At 42.9% G+C, this 17813-nt stretch overlaps 1 protein-coding gene across 10 annotated transcripts in view; it reads right to left on the reverse strand.

The window, feature by feature from the left end:
* LOC308334253 (sorting nexin-14-like) overlaps window positions 1–17813 on the reverse strand; it is a 35820-nt gene that overhangs the window by 14785 nt on the left and 3222 nt on the right. For 5 of the 10 annotated variants that reach the window (XR_013965870.1, XM_080790896.1, XM_080790895.1 and 2 more), the window contains 19 exons: window positions 15560–15680; window positions 14635–14711; window positions 13238–13316; window positions 13086–13129; window positions 12910–12997; window positions 12577–12661; window positions 12082–12238; window positions 11081–11156; window positions 9945–9989; window positions 9459–9539; window positions 9039–9156; window positions 8393–8548; window positions 7588–7712; window positions 6098–6156; window positions 4936–4962; window positions 3189–3318; window positions 2021–2207; window positions 1156–1239; window positions 689–789 (listed from right to left, as the gene is read on the reverse strand). Coding sequence is in view for 9 of the 10 variants with exons in the window: in XM_080790896.1 (XP_080647022.1) it covers window positions 689–789; window positions 1156–1239; window positions 2021–2207; window positions 3189–3318; window positions 4936–4962; window positions 6098–6156; window positions 7588–7712; window positions 8393–8548; window positions 9039–9156; window positions 9459–9539; window positions 9945–9989; window positions 11081–11156; window positions 12082–12238; window positions 12577–12661; window positions 12910–12997; window positions 13086–13129; window positions 13238–13316; window positions 14635–14711; window positions 15560–15680 (1840 nt within the window). In the remaining variant the exon portion in view is untranslated. Of the gene's footprint in view, window positions 1–688; window positions 790–1155; window positions 1240–2020; window positions 2208–3188; window positions 3319–4935; window positions 4963–6097; window positions 6157–7587; window positions 7713–8392; window positions 8549–9038; window positions 9157–9458; window positions 9540–9944; window positions 9990–11080; window positions 11157–11321; window positions 11343–11441; window positions 11464–12081; window positions 12239–12576; window positions 12662–12909; window positions 12998–13085; window positions 13130–13237; window positions 13317–14634; window positions 14712–15559; window positions 15681–17813 lie in introns of those variants that run through there. The other 5 variants (XM_080790897.1, XM_080790899.1, XM_080790898.1 and 2 more) reach the window with 5 other exon arrangements.

Here is a 17813-nt window from a genome sequence, read left to right on the forward strand (position 1 = left end):
TTCTGGTTTTTAAATCTAATCATGGAAATGCACCTGCCTATTTGTCTGAAATGCTCCCTGGGAGCTCTCAGATCCTCGGGAACTGGTAAATGGAACTGGAAATTCCTAAGGCTAGACCTAAAACTAAAAGGCATGGAGCATTTAGCTATTATGGTCCTATAATCTGGAACAGCCTGCCTGTAAACCTGCGGCTCTTTGAATCCACCGACAGTTTTTAAAGAAATCATACCTTTTTAGCATTGCTTTTAATTTGGTCATATCATTAATGTTTTCTTTCTTTATTTACCTTTAATGTTTCTTCTATTTGTAATCTGTGAAGCACATTGGGTTGCACTTGCTGCATGAAATGTGCTATACAAAAGTTTTGATTGATTGATTGATTGATTAAGGGTCCATAGAAACAACATTACAGTGTGTGGGGGGATCAGAGGATGACAACTAAACTTTGGATGACAACTAAACTGGCAGAAAAAGTGATACATTGGCAACAAAACAACAAAAATAAAGACTAGCTTATTATTTTTGTTGCTTTATGACTCTGTATGGATTTCTTTCGGTGATATCATTTTAGACTAAGTGTTTGACTGTATGGTTTACATTTCTGACTAAAAGTATTCAATAAATTGTGATTTGTAGTATTATTGAGCACACACACACACACACACACACACACACACACACACGCTACCTGTAAATACTCCTCAAATTCCAACCTCTTTGATGTAAGGAATTCATGGTTCTTTGGTCCAATGATTCTTTTGGAGGGCAGCTGTGCATCAGCAAATGTGCCTTCAAAGAGACGGAACAAAATATGAAAATTTAAAACAGGGGCTGTTTGGCCAAATATAATCACACAATAACCATCACAACGGAGAAAATGGTTCGCTTAAGCCACATATACTTCATAGTACGACTGTTATGAGCTTGCAGCTATTTTCTAACTTTTTGACATTTAATTTTTTAATAATAAACAAACAAAAACGTTTTGCCTATAATGACATGCCCAATAAAAGGATGGCAGGTTGCAAGTGGTTGGGATGAACTGAATACTTTATTGTGTTGTCCTTCTGTACCACATGCTGTTTACCTTTCTGACTAATAAAGTATTCCATCAAATAATCAATCAATCAATCAATCAAATTAGGACCATTTTACCGTGGAATTCAGTGAGTTTGGACTCCAGGACGTAGAATTCAAGGTATCTCCTGAAGACGGACCACTTCTCAGTTTCATGTCCAACTGCAGGTAGTGGAAAAAAACAGAGTTATCAGACTGATATAAATAACTGAGGTCTCAATGAAGAATGAAATAATAGATTTCACAAAGAGGGTGCTGGCAATATTCTATCCTAAACACGCAGTGTTTCAATAAAAGGTCCTTATTTGTAATTAATTTACCCAACAATAGTGGAAAACTTCTCTTTCTGAAGCCTCAAAAAGAATGTCAACCTCTCTATTACCAAACACTTCATGTATTATGTCCATCCTGTTGGTTTCAACCATTTTCTTGTGATACTTTTGCCACAATCATCATTTCAAATAGGTTGGATTTGTGGCCCATGTTGTGTGATGCATTGTTTTCTGAATCTTTCTCTCTGTGTGTGTGTGTGTGTGTGTGTGTGTGTGTGTGTGTGTGTGTGTGTGTGTGTGTGTGTGTGTGTGTGTGTGTGTGTGTGTGTGTGTGTGTGTGCGTGCGTGTGTGCGTGCGTGCGTGCGTGCGCGTGATGAGGGTAAACCTCTATGCTGTTTTCGAGAATAAATAAAGGTTTTCAATATTAACAGTGGGGGTTTTGGATCATGCGAGCCCAGAAAACGAGTGTTTCTCTCCCCCACCCACCGTCCCTCCTAAGCCCAGACAACGAGCGTTTCTCTCCCCCACCCACCGTCCCTCCTAAGCCCAGAAAATGAGTGTTTCTCTCCCCCACCCACCGTCCCTCCTAAGCCCAGACAACGAGTGTTTCTCTCCCCCACCCACCGTCCCTCCTAAGCCCAGACAACGAGCGTTTCTCTCCCCCACCCACCGTCCCTCCGGTCGTTGCGCTCTACGTCGATGCAGAAGACGGGGATCCTCTCCCTCTTGACGTCGTCGTCGTAGATGTCGATGTAAGGGATGGTGATGCGCCACGCAGATAGGCTGCGCAGCGAGCCCGCCACGCTGATCAGCTCTGCGGGGGAGTCGTCCTCCATCACCATCATGGCCTCCTCCACCTGGGGAGGACCCGAAGCAACACTTACTACACTGCAGACTAAAGTATGGAACCGGCAGGCAGGCCGGCTGGGAAGGTCGGACCGAAGTTGGTCGCTCGTCGGCGGGCGACCGGGCAGCAGGGCCCCTGGCTCCCTGGAGGTGCCTGTCCCCTCAGAGGGGGGAGAACCGTGCGAAATCGAGGGTTACAGCGGCCATCGGGTAACCAGCGAAGACTTCCAGAGCACCTGGAAGTCCTTGCCCAGCCCAGGAGGTCCTGTGAAATGTTCTCCACTATGACGAAAAATGTTTGTCGACTACCTTTTTCAGCGAGGAAAACTAAATAAAAACAAATTTAAAACCAAGCTATGAAGAAAACAACTTTATAATATAAATAAAAAGGAGAAAATAAAAACTACCATTACTGCATCAAAAGTAATAAACAAACTATACTATAAAAACTGGTCATACATCGTCCTAATTGTCAAATAATATAAGAAAGAGGCAAACATTTTGAAAATAGCCGGTCCACAAGCTCGAGCTGGTAGATCTGCTATTTTCACAATATTACCTGAAGAACCGAGACCAACAAAATGTAATGGATGTAACTGCCTAGGGATGGTAGGTCCCCAGTTCAAATAGGATTACTTTGACGGGGGGGTCACAGCACTGAAAAGGTTGAGCACCACTGGTCTAATACAGTGGTTCTCACAATGGCAGTGACAATTTAATGACTTTTAATAAGACCAACTTTTACCTCAACCAAAAAAGAGAGAGAAAGACTGTCACTGCATCAAAAGTAGTGAAAATATACTTTAAAAACTGGCCAAACATTGGCTGACTTGTGAAATAAGAAACAGATCTACAAGCTTGTAGATCTGCTATTTTCACAATATGTACATTATGATTATTTTGGGGGTCACGGCACTGAAAAGGTTGAGAAGAACCACTGGTCTTCAACAGCCGTGGTTAGTGTGTGGAGCCCATGCAGCGCTGCAACTCACCGCATCGTCGTCTGTGTTGTTGACGGGACTGGGCAGCATGGCTCCCTCCATGGTGGTGCTCTTGAACACCCCTTTGATCTTACTCCCGATCCTGCTGATCCCGAACGTCTCGCCTCGTTTGGACGGGTTCCTGTGTGAGTCGACAATACACAATGAGTCCTACATTATGGGCAGGAGCGTCTCCGTCATCATTGGAGAGGCTTCGTCCTCTCGAGTCCCTTTCGGGGTCCCACAGGGATCTATCTTAGGGACACTACTTTTCTATATGCTTCCCATCGGCAACATCATTCGCACCCATGACATACATTTCCACTGTTATGCGGACGATAACCAGCTGTATATGCCACTAAAACCAGGTCCAGGCAATATGTCACTCATTCTGGCCTGCCTATCCGATATTAAAGACTGGATGACACAGAATTTTCTCCACACAGTCAAAAACAGAGATTATTTTATTTGGCCCCTCCAACTTAACCCTTGCACTACACTCACAACTTGGTTCCCTCTCCACAAATGTCATCCTGCAGCCCATAACCTGGGGGTGATTTTAAACAGGTAACAACAGTCGTCCAATCTTGTTACTTCCAGTTAAGGAACATCGCAAAAATCAAGCCATTCCTTTCGGCCCGGACCTCAAAACGGTTATTCACGCCCTCATATCATCACGTCTTTTTTTATTTATTATTATGTTTATTGATAAATACACTGCACACTCATTCAGACAATTGTACAGAACTGGGAGGAGAGTGATCAACATAAACATTTACAGCATTATTGTACTTTTGTTTAGTTTTTGAGGAAAAGCAATGTTCGTGTTCACCTACAGTATGCGTTGGTTCACCTATGTGACGTTAATGAGCACCAGTATGACTACGAGTACCAGTAGGGGAGCTGTTGTGCCAGAAACAGAGAGAAAGAGACAGTGCTGCACTGTTGCCTGCTAATGAGAGAGAGAGAGAGAGGAGGGGGGAGTTGCACCACTCAGTTCACACGGGTGGGATTCTTTTCTCCATACGTTAACACTCCCCTCTCAGTGTTCCATTTCAATTCATTTTGTTCCCCCTATTTTTCTATATGCCTGTATGTAACCCCCCCTTCCCCCTCCCGCACCAGGGTCAGTGTCGTCCCCTCTCAAACGAGCACTTGTACGGTCGGACAACCTGAAAGCAGAATCCTGCCCAAAAGTTTTATTTTCTTGCCAGAGGCAGGTGGGCAAGACCTGATTTCTATTTCAGTCTTTCGTATGTCCAACTAGTCGACTGGAAATTATTCAAAGTTTAGCGATGATTAGTCCATTTCAGTTAACTGCCACTTTCTTCAAAACAAAATTACATCCACAAGCAGCAGCAGCAGCATCAGCGGGAGAGGATCCCAACAGAAACACAAGCATAACAGCCAACATCTTATAAAAGCTTTCTCAAGACATCTCAGGTTTAATTTCTCAAGCAAACACTTGGGGCTCTATCTTGTGCCACCACTTAGGCTACTCCTTATCCATATACCATTTTGAAAAACCTTTTAAAATAGGCGATCTACAAGCTCACAACGTGTCGATGTAGATCGGCTAGTTGAACTATTTTAGAAGGTTTTTCAAAATAGTAAAAAATGGCAAATAGGTTTAGGGATAAGGGGTAAGATAGAGCCCTTGGTGTTCCAATACAGGTGTGCACATTTTGCATGCAGCAAACCAAAGTCCAGTCAGGCAGGTGACGTGCGGTCACATCATGACATGCTTTAAGCTACTCACCTCACATCATCCATACTGAAGCTATTCCTGGAACAATACGCACAGGGACATGAATGTGGAGCTCACTGTAAAAACGTGGCACATAAGGGCTAGGGCGATATGACTTTCAATATCGACGTTATTTCAAACTTTCGCCTTGATTATGAATAATAAAATAAATAAAAAAGGTTTACACTTTTTACTTCGGGCTATCAGGAGTTGTCTATCTTTAGTGAAGATCAGATTTTAATAATGCAATTAGAGCTTGTTGGGTAATATAACAATAACATTTTGAAGAGGTCCAAACCCCAAACGGAAGGTGTCCGAACCTAAATCCCATTGTTTTGATAGGAGAATAACATACTGTATAGTGGGGGAAGTCATGTTATTTAACATGGAATGTAGACTACACCTGTCACCTGATATTGCGAAGCAACGTATAACATTTTGTGGAGAAATTCACGCAACACATAGGTGACGTTTCCCACATAATATATGATCTACAGCAGTGGTTCCCAAAGTGGGGTCCGGGGACCCCCAGGGGTACCTGAGGGAGTTCCAGGGGGGACCCATCTATTTTGTTCATGTTCATAAAGTGCTAAAGTGTTTAAAGCAGTGGTTCCCAAACTTTTTCATGTCAAGGACCCCCAAATTGACACTACTTAGCCTGTGGACCCCCATTTGAAAAGATATGCCAGGGACCCCCATAAGAGAAGACGTACACATTTAGACGTCTACATTTAGACGTCTACATTTAGACGTACACATTTAGACGTACACATTTAGACGTCTGTATACATTTAGACGTCTACATTTAGACGTCTACATTTAAAATTGCGGCCTGTGCCCAGCACCATGCCAAAGCTTTTTCCTGCAGGAAACACTGCTTGTGGTTGTAAATATATTGTTATCCGTGTTGCGAGGATGAGGGGGTACCTGGAAAAATATCTACCCCAAAAGGGGTACCTGGTCCAAAAAAGTTTGGGAACACCTGATCTACAGTACACACATCAAAACAATGGCCTATACATACATCCGTTAGGTGCGTGAAGAGTGATGTGTGCAACTGTGCATGAAAGGTTCAGAAGCACGGTTCTTATTTTCTTCCAAACCAGCTTTCTTTCTCTCTAGTACATACCACCAGTGAGATAGACTGTATGACAGCAGGGTACAGTACACCCACCTGTTAATTCTGGAGCTCCTTGTTGGAGATTCCACTCCTCTTAGCAGGTGTCTGAAATACTGCAACAAACACAGACACAAGTAACACAGAGGTAGATTATGTTCAACTCGCAGCGCTGTCAAATTACACTTTCTTCCCCCAAAAATAGCCAAACTACTCAAACTACTCGCCCAGAGAATAGGGGCACTATTCTCGGTGATGTGATTTTTACCCATTAAAAATCAGAAAGCATCTTGTGTAATTTACAAATTTTAGATTTTTTGCATTGGCTATTCAAAAATAGCAGATATACTCACAGCGCCCTTTTACATCTGAGACTTTTGAACATTTTTGAAGAACTGATTTAGAGCACATTCGTAGAATCGCATGTGGAAGGCAGTGCATGCACAGATGCAAGTCAAGCAAGATTATCACAAAAGAGAATGGAGTCTGCACAGTGCACACTGGTGGTGAATCTGGTGATGCTGAAAAATCTTGGCTGTGTTTTTATTTTACTTCACTAAAACATCCGGGACAGTGCTCCACACGTCCCAGACTATTCTCCCGTCTCCAAAACTATGGAATGAACTCCCCATTGCAGTTAGAACTGCAGACTCACTCCCAATCTTGCGCCGTAGTCTGAAGACTGACCTCTTCAGACTCCACCTCAGCCCGTAGTACTTGTCCTACAATGTCCTACAATTTAGGTATAATGTAATGTAGACAGATGCCAGGTCATTCTTGACCTGGCATCCTATAGACAAATCCAAGGAGGGGTGCCCTGGGTGTGACCATTAAGCGCTGCTTTACACCACAGCACTGATTAGCTACACCTGGCCGGGCACTGCTCCATGGATTTGACTATAGTGTTTATAGTTTCAATGTAGAGATTATCTTTGGATATTCTACGGTTTAGACTTTAGACTGATAGGTTCTTGGTTTACTTTGTCCTTGCTGTTAGGATAGGCCTGAGGTCTAATTCATGGCAGAAGTCTCTCACCTCGTGACTGTGACAGAACATGTTCTACTGTTAGGATAGGCCTGAGGTCTAATTCATGGTACCATTCTCTCACCTAGTCACTGTGACAGAACATGTTCTACTGTTAGGATAGGCCTGAGGTCTAATTCATGGTACCAGTCTCTCACCTCGTCACTGTGACAGAACATGTTCTACTGTTAGGATAGGCCTGAGGTCTAATTCATGGTACCAGTCTCTCACCTCGTCACTGTGACAGAACATGTTCTACTGTTAGGATAGGCCTGAGGTCTAATTCATGGCAGAAGTCTCTCACCTCGTCACTGTGACAGAACATGTTCTACTGTTAGGATAGGCCTGAGGTCTAATTCATGGTACCAGTCTCTCACCTCGTCACTGTGACAGAACATGTTCTACTGTTAGGATAGGCCTGAGGTCTAATTCATGGTACCAGTCTCTCACCTCGTCACTGTGACAGAACATGTTCTACTGTTAGGATAGGCCTGAGGTCTAATTCATGGCAGAAGTCTCTCACCTCGTCACTGTGACAGAACATGGGTGTGAACACTCTCTCCAGCAGGGACAGGACGTGTTCGTAGGCCTTGAACAGACAGGGCACCGTCTGCAGCTTGATCACATCGCTGTAAGGACCCTCAGCAACTGACAACAAAACAGAGATGCTCCGCTTAGTTCTGCTAAACACAAGCTATGAACGGAATGGTTCATTATAAATTATTATACAAACACATTTAAATTGGAACTTAAATTGGTAGTCGAATTTGAAAAGGAAATTCATGAAAACAATATTTGGCATAAAAGGTGGTTGCACATTGGTGAGTTTTTTCGCTGCATTTTGCAGATCCGAAAGTAGTAGGCTATCACTAGCGGTCAGGCCCTGTCACCAACACCCCACTAGACAGTAGAAAGTAGTAGGCTATCACTAGCTGTCAGCCTGTCACCAACACCCCACTAGACAGTAGAAAGTAGTAGGCTATCACTAGCTGTCAGACTCAGCCTGTCACCAACACCCCACTAGACAGTAGAAAGTATTAGGCTATCACTAGCTGTCAGCCTGTCACCAACACCCCACTAGACAGTAGAAAGTAGTAGGCTATCACTAGCTGTCAGCCTGTCACCAACACCCCACTAGACAGTAGAAAGTATTTTTTTGTTTTTTGCTAAACCCATGTTTCTATGTCAGTCGTTCTCAAACATTTTCATGTCAAGGAGAAAGAAAATCAGTTATGCTACCTTTAAATACATAGATACAGAGCCAAACAACACTGGTCGTGGTGCGTGTGTGCGTGCGTGCGTGCGTGCGTGCGTGCGTGCGTGCGTACTGTTCTTGATCTCCTGCACGATGGCGGGCTCAAAGCGGATCTTGTCGATGCTCTCCTCCAGGCAGTACGTCTCGTAGATGTGCTCCACCTCACCGTGCAGGCGTTGCAGCTCAGATTCACTCAGCTCTGGACTCAGAATCTTGTTGTTAAACTCCTCTGGAAGAAAAGAGTGAGATCTGATTAGTATAACTAATAATAATAATAATAATACCCAGAGTGGATATAAAATTAGATGTTACAGGAAAGGCTAGTTAAGAGTGGATATAAGATTAGATGTTACAGGAATTACTGGTGCGACATTGGGGTTGTCAAGTGCACAACATTTTGAGACAGAAACATGTGTGCCACTGAAAAAGAAAACAAAGGTTCAGCCAATGGATGATGTGTATGGGAAGTTATGTTTCTACAGTTTCTATATACTGCAGGTAATGTGAGAGACAGTAGATTACAGAAATGTATGTATTTGCATTACTGTAACAGATGTTAAAACTATTATTGGTCACCAAACAAACAGTGAAACACACACACACACACACACACACACACACACACACAGTGAGACAGAACTGAAGCACGTGCACACACACACACACGCACTTACCCACAGTGAGACAGAACTGAAGCACGTGTGCGCACACACACTTACCCACGGTGAGACAGAACTGAAGCACGTGCACGGCCCCCTCCTGTTTCAGAAAGTTCATGAAGCCAAACAGCAGGTCCTGCTCCTCTCTGATCTCCTTCAGCTCCAACTTCAACACCTGCGGAAATCAAACCACAAGCAGGCAGGGATGGAGGGAACGAGGGAAGGATTGAGGGAAGGGAGGGGAAGAAAAAGAGAAAAACAGCATAGATAGACATTATGTGACATGGATGATTCAATGGACAGACAGACAGACAGTCCAAAGAGGACCTCTCTCTACCTGTGTGTGTGTGTGTGTGTGTGTGTGTGTGTGTGTGTGTGTGTGTGTGTGTGTGTGTGTGTGTGTGTGTGTGTGTGTGTGTGTGTGTGTGTGTGTGTGTGTGTGTGTGTGTGTGTGCTTGCGTGCGTGCGTGCGATACTTACAGATGGCTTCCTGTTGCTGTTGTCAGCATATTTCTGCAGAAAGGGAACTAGGGCAGATGGAGGTTCCATGGCTTCCTCTGGCTGAGGAGACAGTAACATTCAAAGTTTGAGCACAACTAACTCAATAATTAAGAGAATTAACTAACTAACTAACTACAGCAGTGGTTCTCAAACCTTTTAATTAATTAATTAATTAATTAGACCTATTTCATCAAATTCAATCCAATCCACTTTATTTATAAAGCACATTTTTATACAACAAGGTTGAAACAAAGTGTTTTCCCCACGGGGGGAATTCAGTTTTCAGTGAATCACAAGGGAGTCCGGGTCTGGGCCTGGGGAAGCCTGACGTTTCTTAAATTCTCCCAGTTAAACAGGAGTTTAGCTCAGGGTGGCACATGTGGCATATACACATAATGAAAAGTGCAACATGTTAATAAATACCACCAAGCCAAGTCTTCAAGATCAAATTCCAAGCGGACTCACCGGAGTGTCGTCAACGAATATAAGCACCATCAAGTTCACAGTATCCTGTTTGAACAGAAAGGATATGAGCATGACGTAAACACACTGATTCCACCTCATTGCAGATGACCATCTGAGCACACATTCAGTGTCTCACTGCTAAACAGGATACAGAAGACCACCTGAGCACACATTCACAGTGTCTCACTGCTAAACAGGATGCTTACAATCATGGAAAAAGTATTCACAAGTACAAAGTATCAATTCTGTATCAATGTAGATGATGATCTGTTACACAAGTACAAGTCCTGTATTAAAAATGTACTTAAATTTTTACTTAAAGAGTAAAAGTACATCAAAGTGCACACTACAGTAAAAGCGGCATCAAATATACTTAAAGTACCATAGGTAAATTTACTCATTGTGCATAATGTCCCATTTCACAAGTAAAAAAATTATAAAAACAACTTTTGAAAACAGCAGACCTGCAAGCTCACAATGTGCCGTGTCACGACACACCGTGAGCTTGTAGAAGTGGTGTTGGTTTGTTTTGTAATAATAATTGAAAGTATTAGTAACTAAAGTTTTCAATTCACTATAGTGGAATAAAGGTGCAACATTTGCCTCTCAGATGTAGTGGAGTAGAAGTAAAAGTACTGAAAAAAAAGTACCGCAGTAAAGTAAAAAGTAAGTAAGTAGCCTTGCCGAGCCATGAGGCCCATTTGAAAAATATATGCCAGGGACCCCCATAAGAGAAGATTTTTACAGCTCTAGAAGTGATTCTCAACCCGTTTAATTTCAAGGACCCCCGTTTGCATTAGTCTACGGAGCCCTATTTAACACAATTGATGCCCTCAGAATAGATATGTGCCCCGCATTTTAACATAAAATATACTCATAGATTTATTCAGAATAGAGACGTAGAGTACAATCAAAGTTAATTTAACTCTGAGAGTTTACAAATGGAACCAAAAGGGTCCAGTTGGTTCCACTCTCTGAGTCTCTGAGTTATAGACCCATAAGTGTCTATTTAGTTCCTAATTATCATTTAGCTGGGGACCCCCTGGAACTCCCTCAAGGACCCCTAGGGATCCCCAGACCCCACTTTGGGAACCACTGAAGTACAGTACTTGAGTACATGTAGTGTTAGTGCTTACAGGATCAGCCATGAAGTCCATGGTAGGCAGCATGACAGAACCAGCCATCACCTCTCTCAGCAACAGAGCCAGAGACCTGAGGACGAGCAACACAGACAACTGAAGAAGGGGTGCACTGCACAGTGCACACACTTAATGACTTGAGAGCTACTTTCAAAATGACCAGCTCAGCGACTTTAGAGGGCATGACGTAAGGCTTACCTGCACTCAGTGGCTTTAGGGGGCATGGCGTAAGGCTTACCTGCAGTCAGTGGCTTTAGGGGGCATGGCGTAAGGCTTACCTGCAGTCAGTGGCTTTAGGGGGCATGGCGTAAGGCTTACCTGCAGTCAGTGGCTTTAGGGGGCATGGCGTAAAGCTTACCTGCAGTCAGTGGCTTTAGGGGGCATGACATAAAGCTTACCTGCAGTCAGTGGCTTTAGGGGGCATGGCGTAAGGCTTACCTGCAGTCAGTGGCTTTAGGGGGCATGACGTAAGGCTTACCTGCAGTCAGTGGCTTTAGGGGGCATGACGTAAGGCTTACCTGCAGTCAGTGGCTTTAGGGGGCATGGCGTAAAGCTTACCTGCAGTCAGTGGCTTTAGGGGGCATGACGTAAAGCTTACCTGCAGTCAGTGGCTTTAGGGGGCATGGCGTAAGGCTTACCTGCAGTCAGTGGCTTTAGGGGGCATGGCGTAAGGCTTACCTGCAGTCAGTGGCTTTAGGGGGCATGACGTAAAGCTTACCTGCAGTCAGTGGCTTTAGGGGGCATGGCGTAAGGCTTACCTGCAGTCAGTGGCTTTAGGGGGCATGACGTAAAGCTTACCTGCAGTCAGTGGCTTTAGGGGGCATGACGTAAGGCTTACCTGCAGTCAGTGGCTTTAGGGGGCATGACGTAAAGCTTACCTGCAGTCAGTGGCTTTAGGGGGCATGGCGTAAGGCTTACCTGCAGTGAGTGGCTTTAGGGGGCATGGCGTAAGGCTTATCTGCAGTGAGTGGCTTTAGGGGGCATGGCGTAAGGCTTACCTGCAGTCAGTGGCTTTAGGGGGCATGACGAAAGCGAACAGCAGCTCGGTGAGTTTTCTCAGATACAGCAGCTCGTCTTTGCGGCTCCGCAGGGCGATGTGCAGGTCACCGCCGTACTCTTCCAACGCTGCCTGCTGCAACTCCTCCACATTCTTCACTGTAAAGTGCACGCACGCACACACGCACACACGCACACACACAGCTTGTATGTCTATGAGCTTGCATTGTAATAATCTAAAATGACACATGCCAGGGCCCCCCCAGATAAAATAAATTAATAGCATCAACCACTTTTAACCCTACTATTTGATCATAGCTGAGCTTGTAGACATGCTATTTTGCACAACACAAATCTTAAGTTGTATGGGGGTCAATCATCCCTGGCACAGAATAGGTCCAGATGGGGGTCCGTGGCCAAATACATACATACAAACGTTTGAGAACAACTGCTCTAACATGCTGTAATTTGTGTCTGTGTTAGAACAAAATGTATACCTTTTTTCTGAGCTTCTGAAATGGTTTCAATGTGCTTAATTATTGCTTTCATCACTTTGTCTGCAAATACACCAGGAACATCCACCTAGTGGCAATGTGGTACAAAGCAGTGGAAAAACAACCCTGGATTATGGCAACATCTTAAAAATCTAGTACAAATGCTTTTGCTGTGCTAAGAACTACATACAGTATGCTCTGAATAGATCGAATAGAGATACAGCTGGGGAAGACTTGTCTTGGCTAAACGCAAGATATCTTTCATCTGAAAACATGACATGTTATAAACTTCACAACCCTTTGTATGGTTTTATCATCTGAAGAGGGTTTATTTACCTTCTGAGCTCGTCGAATTATTACTGATGCAAAGAAACGAAATGTAATTTTCAACTCGTCCACACACGCCTCATCATCTGTCATGTCCCTGAAAAGTGGAAGACAAAATGTAAAAACATTTCCTCTATGTGTTACTTACTATAATGAAAAAATACAATAAAAGAAAACAATCTCACCTGTACCAGGGGTAGATGTAATTCTCCAGAACCAACTCAAATACCTGCAAGTCGAAGAGAGAAAGAAAGTGGGGAAAAAAGCCTTGGTCGAAAAGAAAAGGTATTGTGAATTAAGATTAGAAATAAAACAATGAAAGCCTTGTCTAGCATACCTCTGCTACTGAAGAATCCACTTTTGAGTGAACTTTCAAGTCCAACCATGGCTGATAGTTTTCAAGCAGTAGGGTTGGTCTGTGAACAAAAGAAAATGCAGTTTGAATACCTTGCAATACTTCTTATTTTACACTAGGTGGCACAGTAATACACTTTTGAGTTTTTAGTAAAGGTAAAACTTCTGGGAAAACTATTAATTATATCTAATCCTTTGAGCTGATTAGACTCTAGTGGTTCTATAGTCAGTCTAACATGATTACATGGAAACATGCATTACCATGTAAGGCACCCAGTTAGAATAAGCAGGATAGTATTGAACAAAATGTGGTATCACAATCAAAGTTGACAATAATATTAAGAATGCATGACATTTTCTTTTAACAAGTCATCAGCAATAAGTACTCTTTTACAGAAATAGTGCACAAATGAATAAGCATAATGTTGGAGATCCAGTTTATGCTTATGTTACTTGTGTGGTCAAGCCAATACCACTAGTGTACTGTATGTCTTCCTGGGGTCCATGATACAGGTCTGTAAGGAATAACAAACTGGGGCTGGGGGTCCTTGAAATGAAGGTTTGAAAACCAGTGCTGTTGTAGGGCAGTGGTTCTCAACCTTTTCAGGCTGTGAGCCTGTGACCCCACCCAAAATAATCATAATTTAACTAGGGACCCCCAAAATAATCATATTTGAACTGGGACCGCTCACCCTGACAAGCAATTGGAATTGTAGGAGATGAGGCGTTACATTTTGTTTGACTCGGTTCACAGATAACTATTGTGAACATAGCTGATCTACAAGGTTTTCGTTTGCTCTTATTTGCCTCCTTAATTTATTTGACAATTTGGCCAATGTTTGACCAGTTTTTATTGTATAGTTTGTTGATTACTTTTGACAAAGAACTGTTTTTATTTTTATTTTGGGGGATTTATAAACGTCTTGAAAGACCATACAGTTACACTTCACGGTCATCTGAGAACCAGTGTTGTAGGGTTCAACGTACCTGAATACAATTTACATTTCTGTTTGCCATTTAGTCATTGTAATCAAAAATTGCAGACTGCAGATATGACAAATAACTTAAATATAAGTTAAAGAACTTACTGATGTTTAATCATGTACTGCTTTCAAATATCTAAAATCATTGCCACTAAGCCAGTAATTGCAGTAACTATGTTTTCAGACACAAAGACTTATTTGTGTATCCCAAAGATCAAATTAGCCTTTGTGATTTTGGGGGATAAACAATTACTTCAAGAACAGATAAATTGGTAAATGGTGTACCGGTATATAAAATCATAAAACATCACTCATTTGCCGATATCTCAGTTGGCTTTGTAGGGCACCAACTAGCATACTGTATACTATACTGTATGTTGTGTATGGAGCAATGTACCTGTGTCGTTTACACTTGACCTTCCCACACACAGCACAACTGTGTCCCTGAGGGAACAGCTCCTGCTGGTCTGGTTGCTAAAGAAAAAAGAATTAGTAAGAAATGGTAAATAAATGGTAATTAGTGCATTTTAGCGCCTTTATCCAAGGTGCTTTACATTACATTCACCCATTCACACACTCACACATTCATACACCGATGACAGAGGAAACCACCGCTCACTCTACCCCTGAGCCACTGCTGCCACAAATGGAGTTGGAACAACAGATGTTCAGGAGGTGGAGAAAAACACATTGACCCTGCCCTTCACGCCACTCTCCACACCACTCTACCTGTCCCTATTTATACCTGACCAGTGCCACCCAGAATCCTCCACGTTTCGCCCGCCTCACTGCGTCGCACACTAGTCATTATCCTACAGGCTTCTTGCATCCCACCCCTTGCACCTCCATAGTAGCTCATTTCCTGCTCCCCCCAAAGGAGCTTAAAGGTACTAAAACTACTACATTCACTCTGCTAAAGCGGAACAAACGATTAAAACAAAACTCTCTTCTCTCCTACTTTCTCCCCCTCCCACCATTTCTCAGGTTCCTGCTGGGGGGTGACCGTCCATGCGCGCCGTAAGACAAACGCCATACGACCTCAGGGTCGACGACCTCCCATGGAACCTACACACCCAATTTCATTCATTCATTCATTTCTTTACCGTCAATAAATCCCTTAAACCTTCCCAATGGTGCGTTTCTTCCGACTAGTGAAAGAACCATTATCGCAAACTCATCATCGTCATGAAGATGCAAGAATTACATAACCATTGTCTAAAACAAATCGTTATGAACACAATAATAGTAATAACCAGTATCACATTCATAAAGACACAACAATTAGTAATAACCATTACTAACACGGTTTGTGTTGTTCTTACCGTGTTCCTTGGCTTCATGGTGAAGAAGATGTTTGGGAGGAGAGTTTCCGGTCCAATGGAGCAATAGAAAGTAACCAGGCCCGCCAGGAACGACCAGAACACCATCAGGATATGAACATACCTGCACATGAGCACAGAGAAGCAAGACCAGTCTGACAAATGCCATTGATAATTAATTGCCAGTTTTGAGTGTTTGTGTAAACACAAACATTAAAAGACTAATGATAGGCCAGTATGAGATGATGTATGATGACGTATGATGATAAGAGCGCCCCTCACTTCACACAGGGGTGATTTCTATTTTGACACCTGAACACTCACATCCATATTTTTGGGGGGATTAGTAGCCCCTACAATCTCAAGCTTGTAGATCGGCAATTTTCGGCAAAGAGGTTTATTGTACAGGGAAAAAAGATAAGACCAAGGACTCAGCCAAAGTCAAAGTCATTTTATCGTCTTCTCAGGCGTATGTGAAGTGAATACCCCAGACAGTTTTTAAGTTACTTGATTCAGTAATTAGATATTTGATATTCATTATTCATATTTTCCATGGTTAAAATGGAGTTTGAAGTTACAATGGGTTTGTATAGGAAGGAGGCTGCCCTTCAAATATCTAAATATTGAATCAATCAAATAAAAAACTGTCTGGGTGTTCACATAGACGATAAAATGACCAAAGGTTTTACAATTAGGGTATGCGATGGAAGTACATCGTTGCTATCAAGTGGAAACCTGATTTGCATCCCGCTGGATAAAACAAAACTAAAACCTACCAAACCAAAAATAATGAGTAATGGAAAAAGTATTACAGAAACTAAACTAAACTAAACTAAGCCCAGAGCTTCTTGTAACAGGTGTGCTCAGCCAGAGAGACACAGAGAGCACTTCTCCAGACACAGGGTGTGTGTGTGTGTGTGTGTGTGTGTGTGTGTGTGTGTGTGTGTGTGTGTGTGTGTGTGTGTGTGTGTGTGTGAGACCACTTCAACACTTTTCAATGGTGAATATGATTCATATAATTGGTCCTCACTAATGTTTATGATAAAATAGCACAATTGGTTTCTACTTGGTCTGTGTCTCATAGGAGGGCTGTGGGCAGTTCAGAAACCCGTCCAAATGTGACATCATCGTTAGGCAGATTTTTTATTTTTCCTGATTCAAATTGAAAAATATCAAAAGCAGTAGACCCGCAAGCTCGAAATGGTTTGAGCTTGCAGATCTGCTACTTTTGAGTGGCGCTGTAGTAATAGTCTGATCAAGTAGTATCGTTACTTTACAAAAAAACACAAAAGTAATATGGAGATAGATAAGATGTTTCTCCATCTCCTTGTGCACACTAGCCTGACACTCAGCCTGAATTTTCATTTCGTTTCACTCCATTATTCCGTCTGAACGCCCTCCCTACTACAACCGTTTCTGGGATGGGCGTTGCCAAAGAGGCAGTCTTCGGTGATTGGTTCATACCAACCAATCAGAATAGTAGGAAAGCAGATGGCATTGTGTCAATCATGTGGCTATGGCTAACCCGTTTGCTAACCAAACAAACACAGCCAACGAGCGCTACTAGTATGTAAACAAAAGCGTTAAAATATGTCGGATGATGATGTTTATAAAACCTCTCGTGTCTTCAAAGAAACTATTTATCATACGTCAATTTAATAGCCAGATTGATACGGCCGTGAGTTACCGCAGTGGGGGCAGCCATGTTTGTTTGTGTCTGGACGGCACTGTTGTTTGACGTCATCGAGTTGAAACGACGCTGATTCGTCGGTTGGATTTCCAACCGAGTCTGAGACCTCCTTCGGGAGCGTCACCAGACCCTAAATCGCCTGAACATAATTTTTTTATGTGGCTAGCGATTCAGGGGCTGGAGCCAGGCTATGTGCACACTGCAGTGCTGGCCAAACGTTTGATTTTGCAACAATGGAAGTCAGAATCTAGCCCTGTTTCAGCAGTAGCTTAGAGACTTGGGCAAAAAAGATCATGTCCTCCTGAAAATATGTGGATAGGTGGTCAGTCTCCTTAGCCTCGCAATGGCCAGACGGGAATCTGCCAGTGGCAAAAAAAACAACAATTGGCAGTGTGATATGAGTGAGTCTGGCCAAAAAGCCAGGCTAACGGTCTCCTGTAAGGGAGCCCGTGCTCAGTTAACCAAAGCGACTACCTTACACCAACCAACCAACCCACTTTTCATGAACTCAAAAACTAAATGATCTAGTGGACACTGCAGTAATTATGTATAAGGCACACAACAAAT

The sequence above is a fragment of the Protomyctophum bolini genome, assembly GCF_963924005.1.
Source record: "Protomyctophum bolini genome assembly, chromosome: 19".
NCBI classification, from domain to species: Eukaryota; Metazoa; Chordata; class Actinopteri; order Myctophiformes; family Myctophidae; genus Protomyctophum; species Protomyctophum bolini.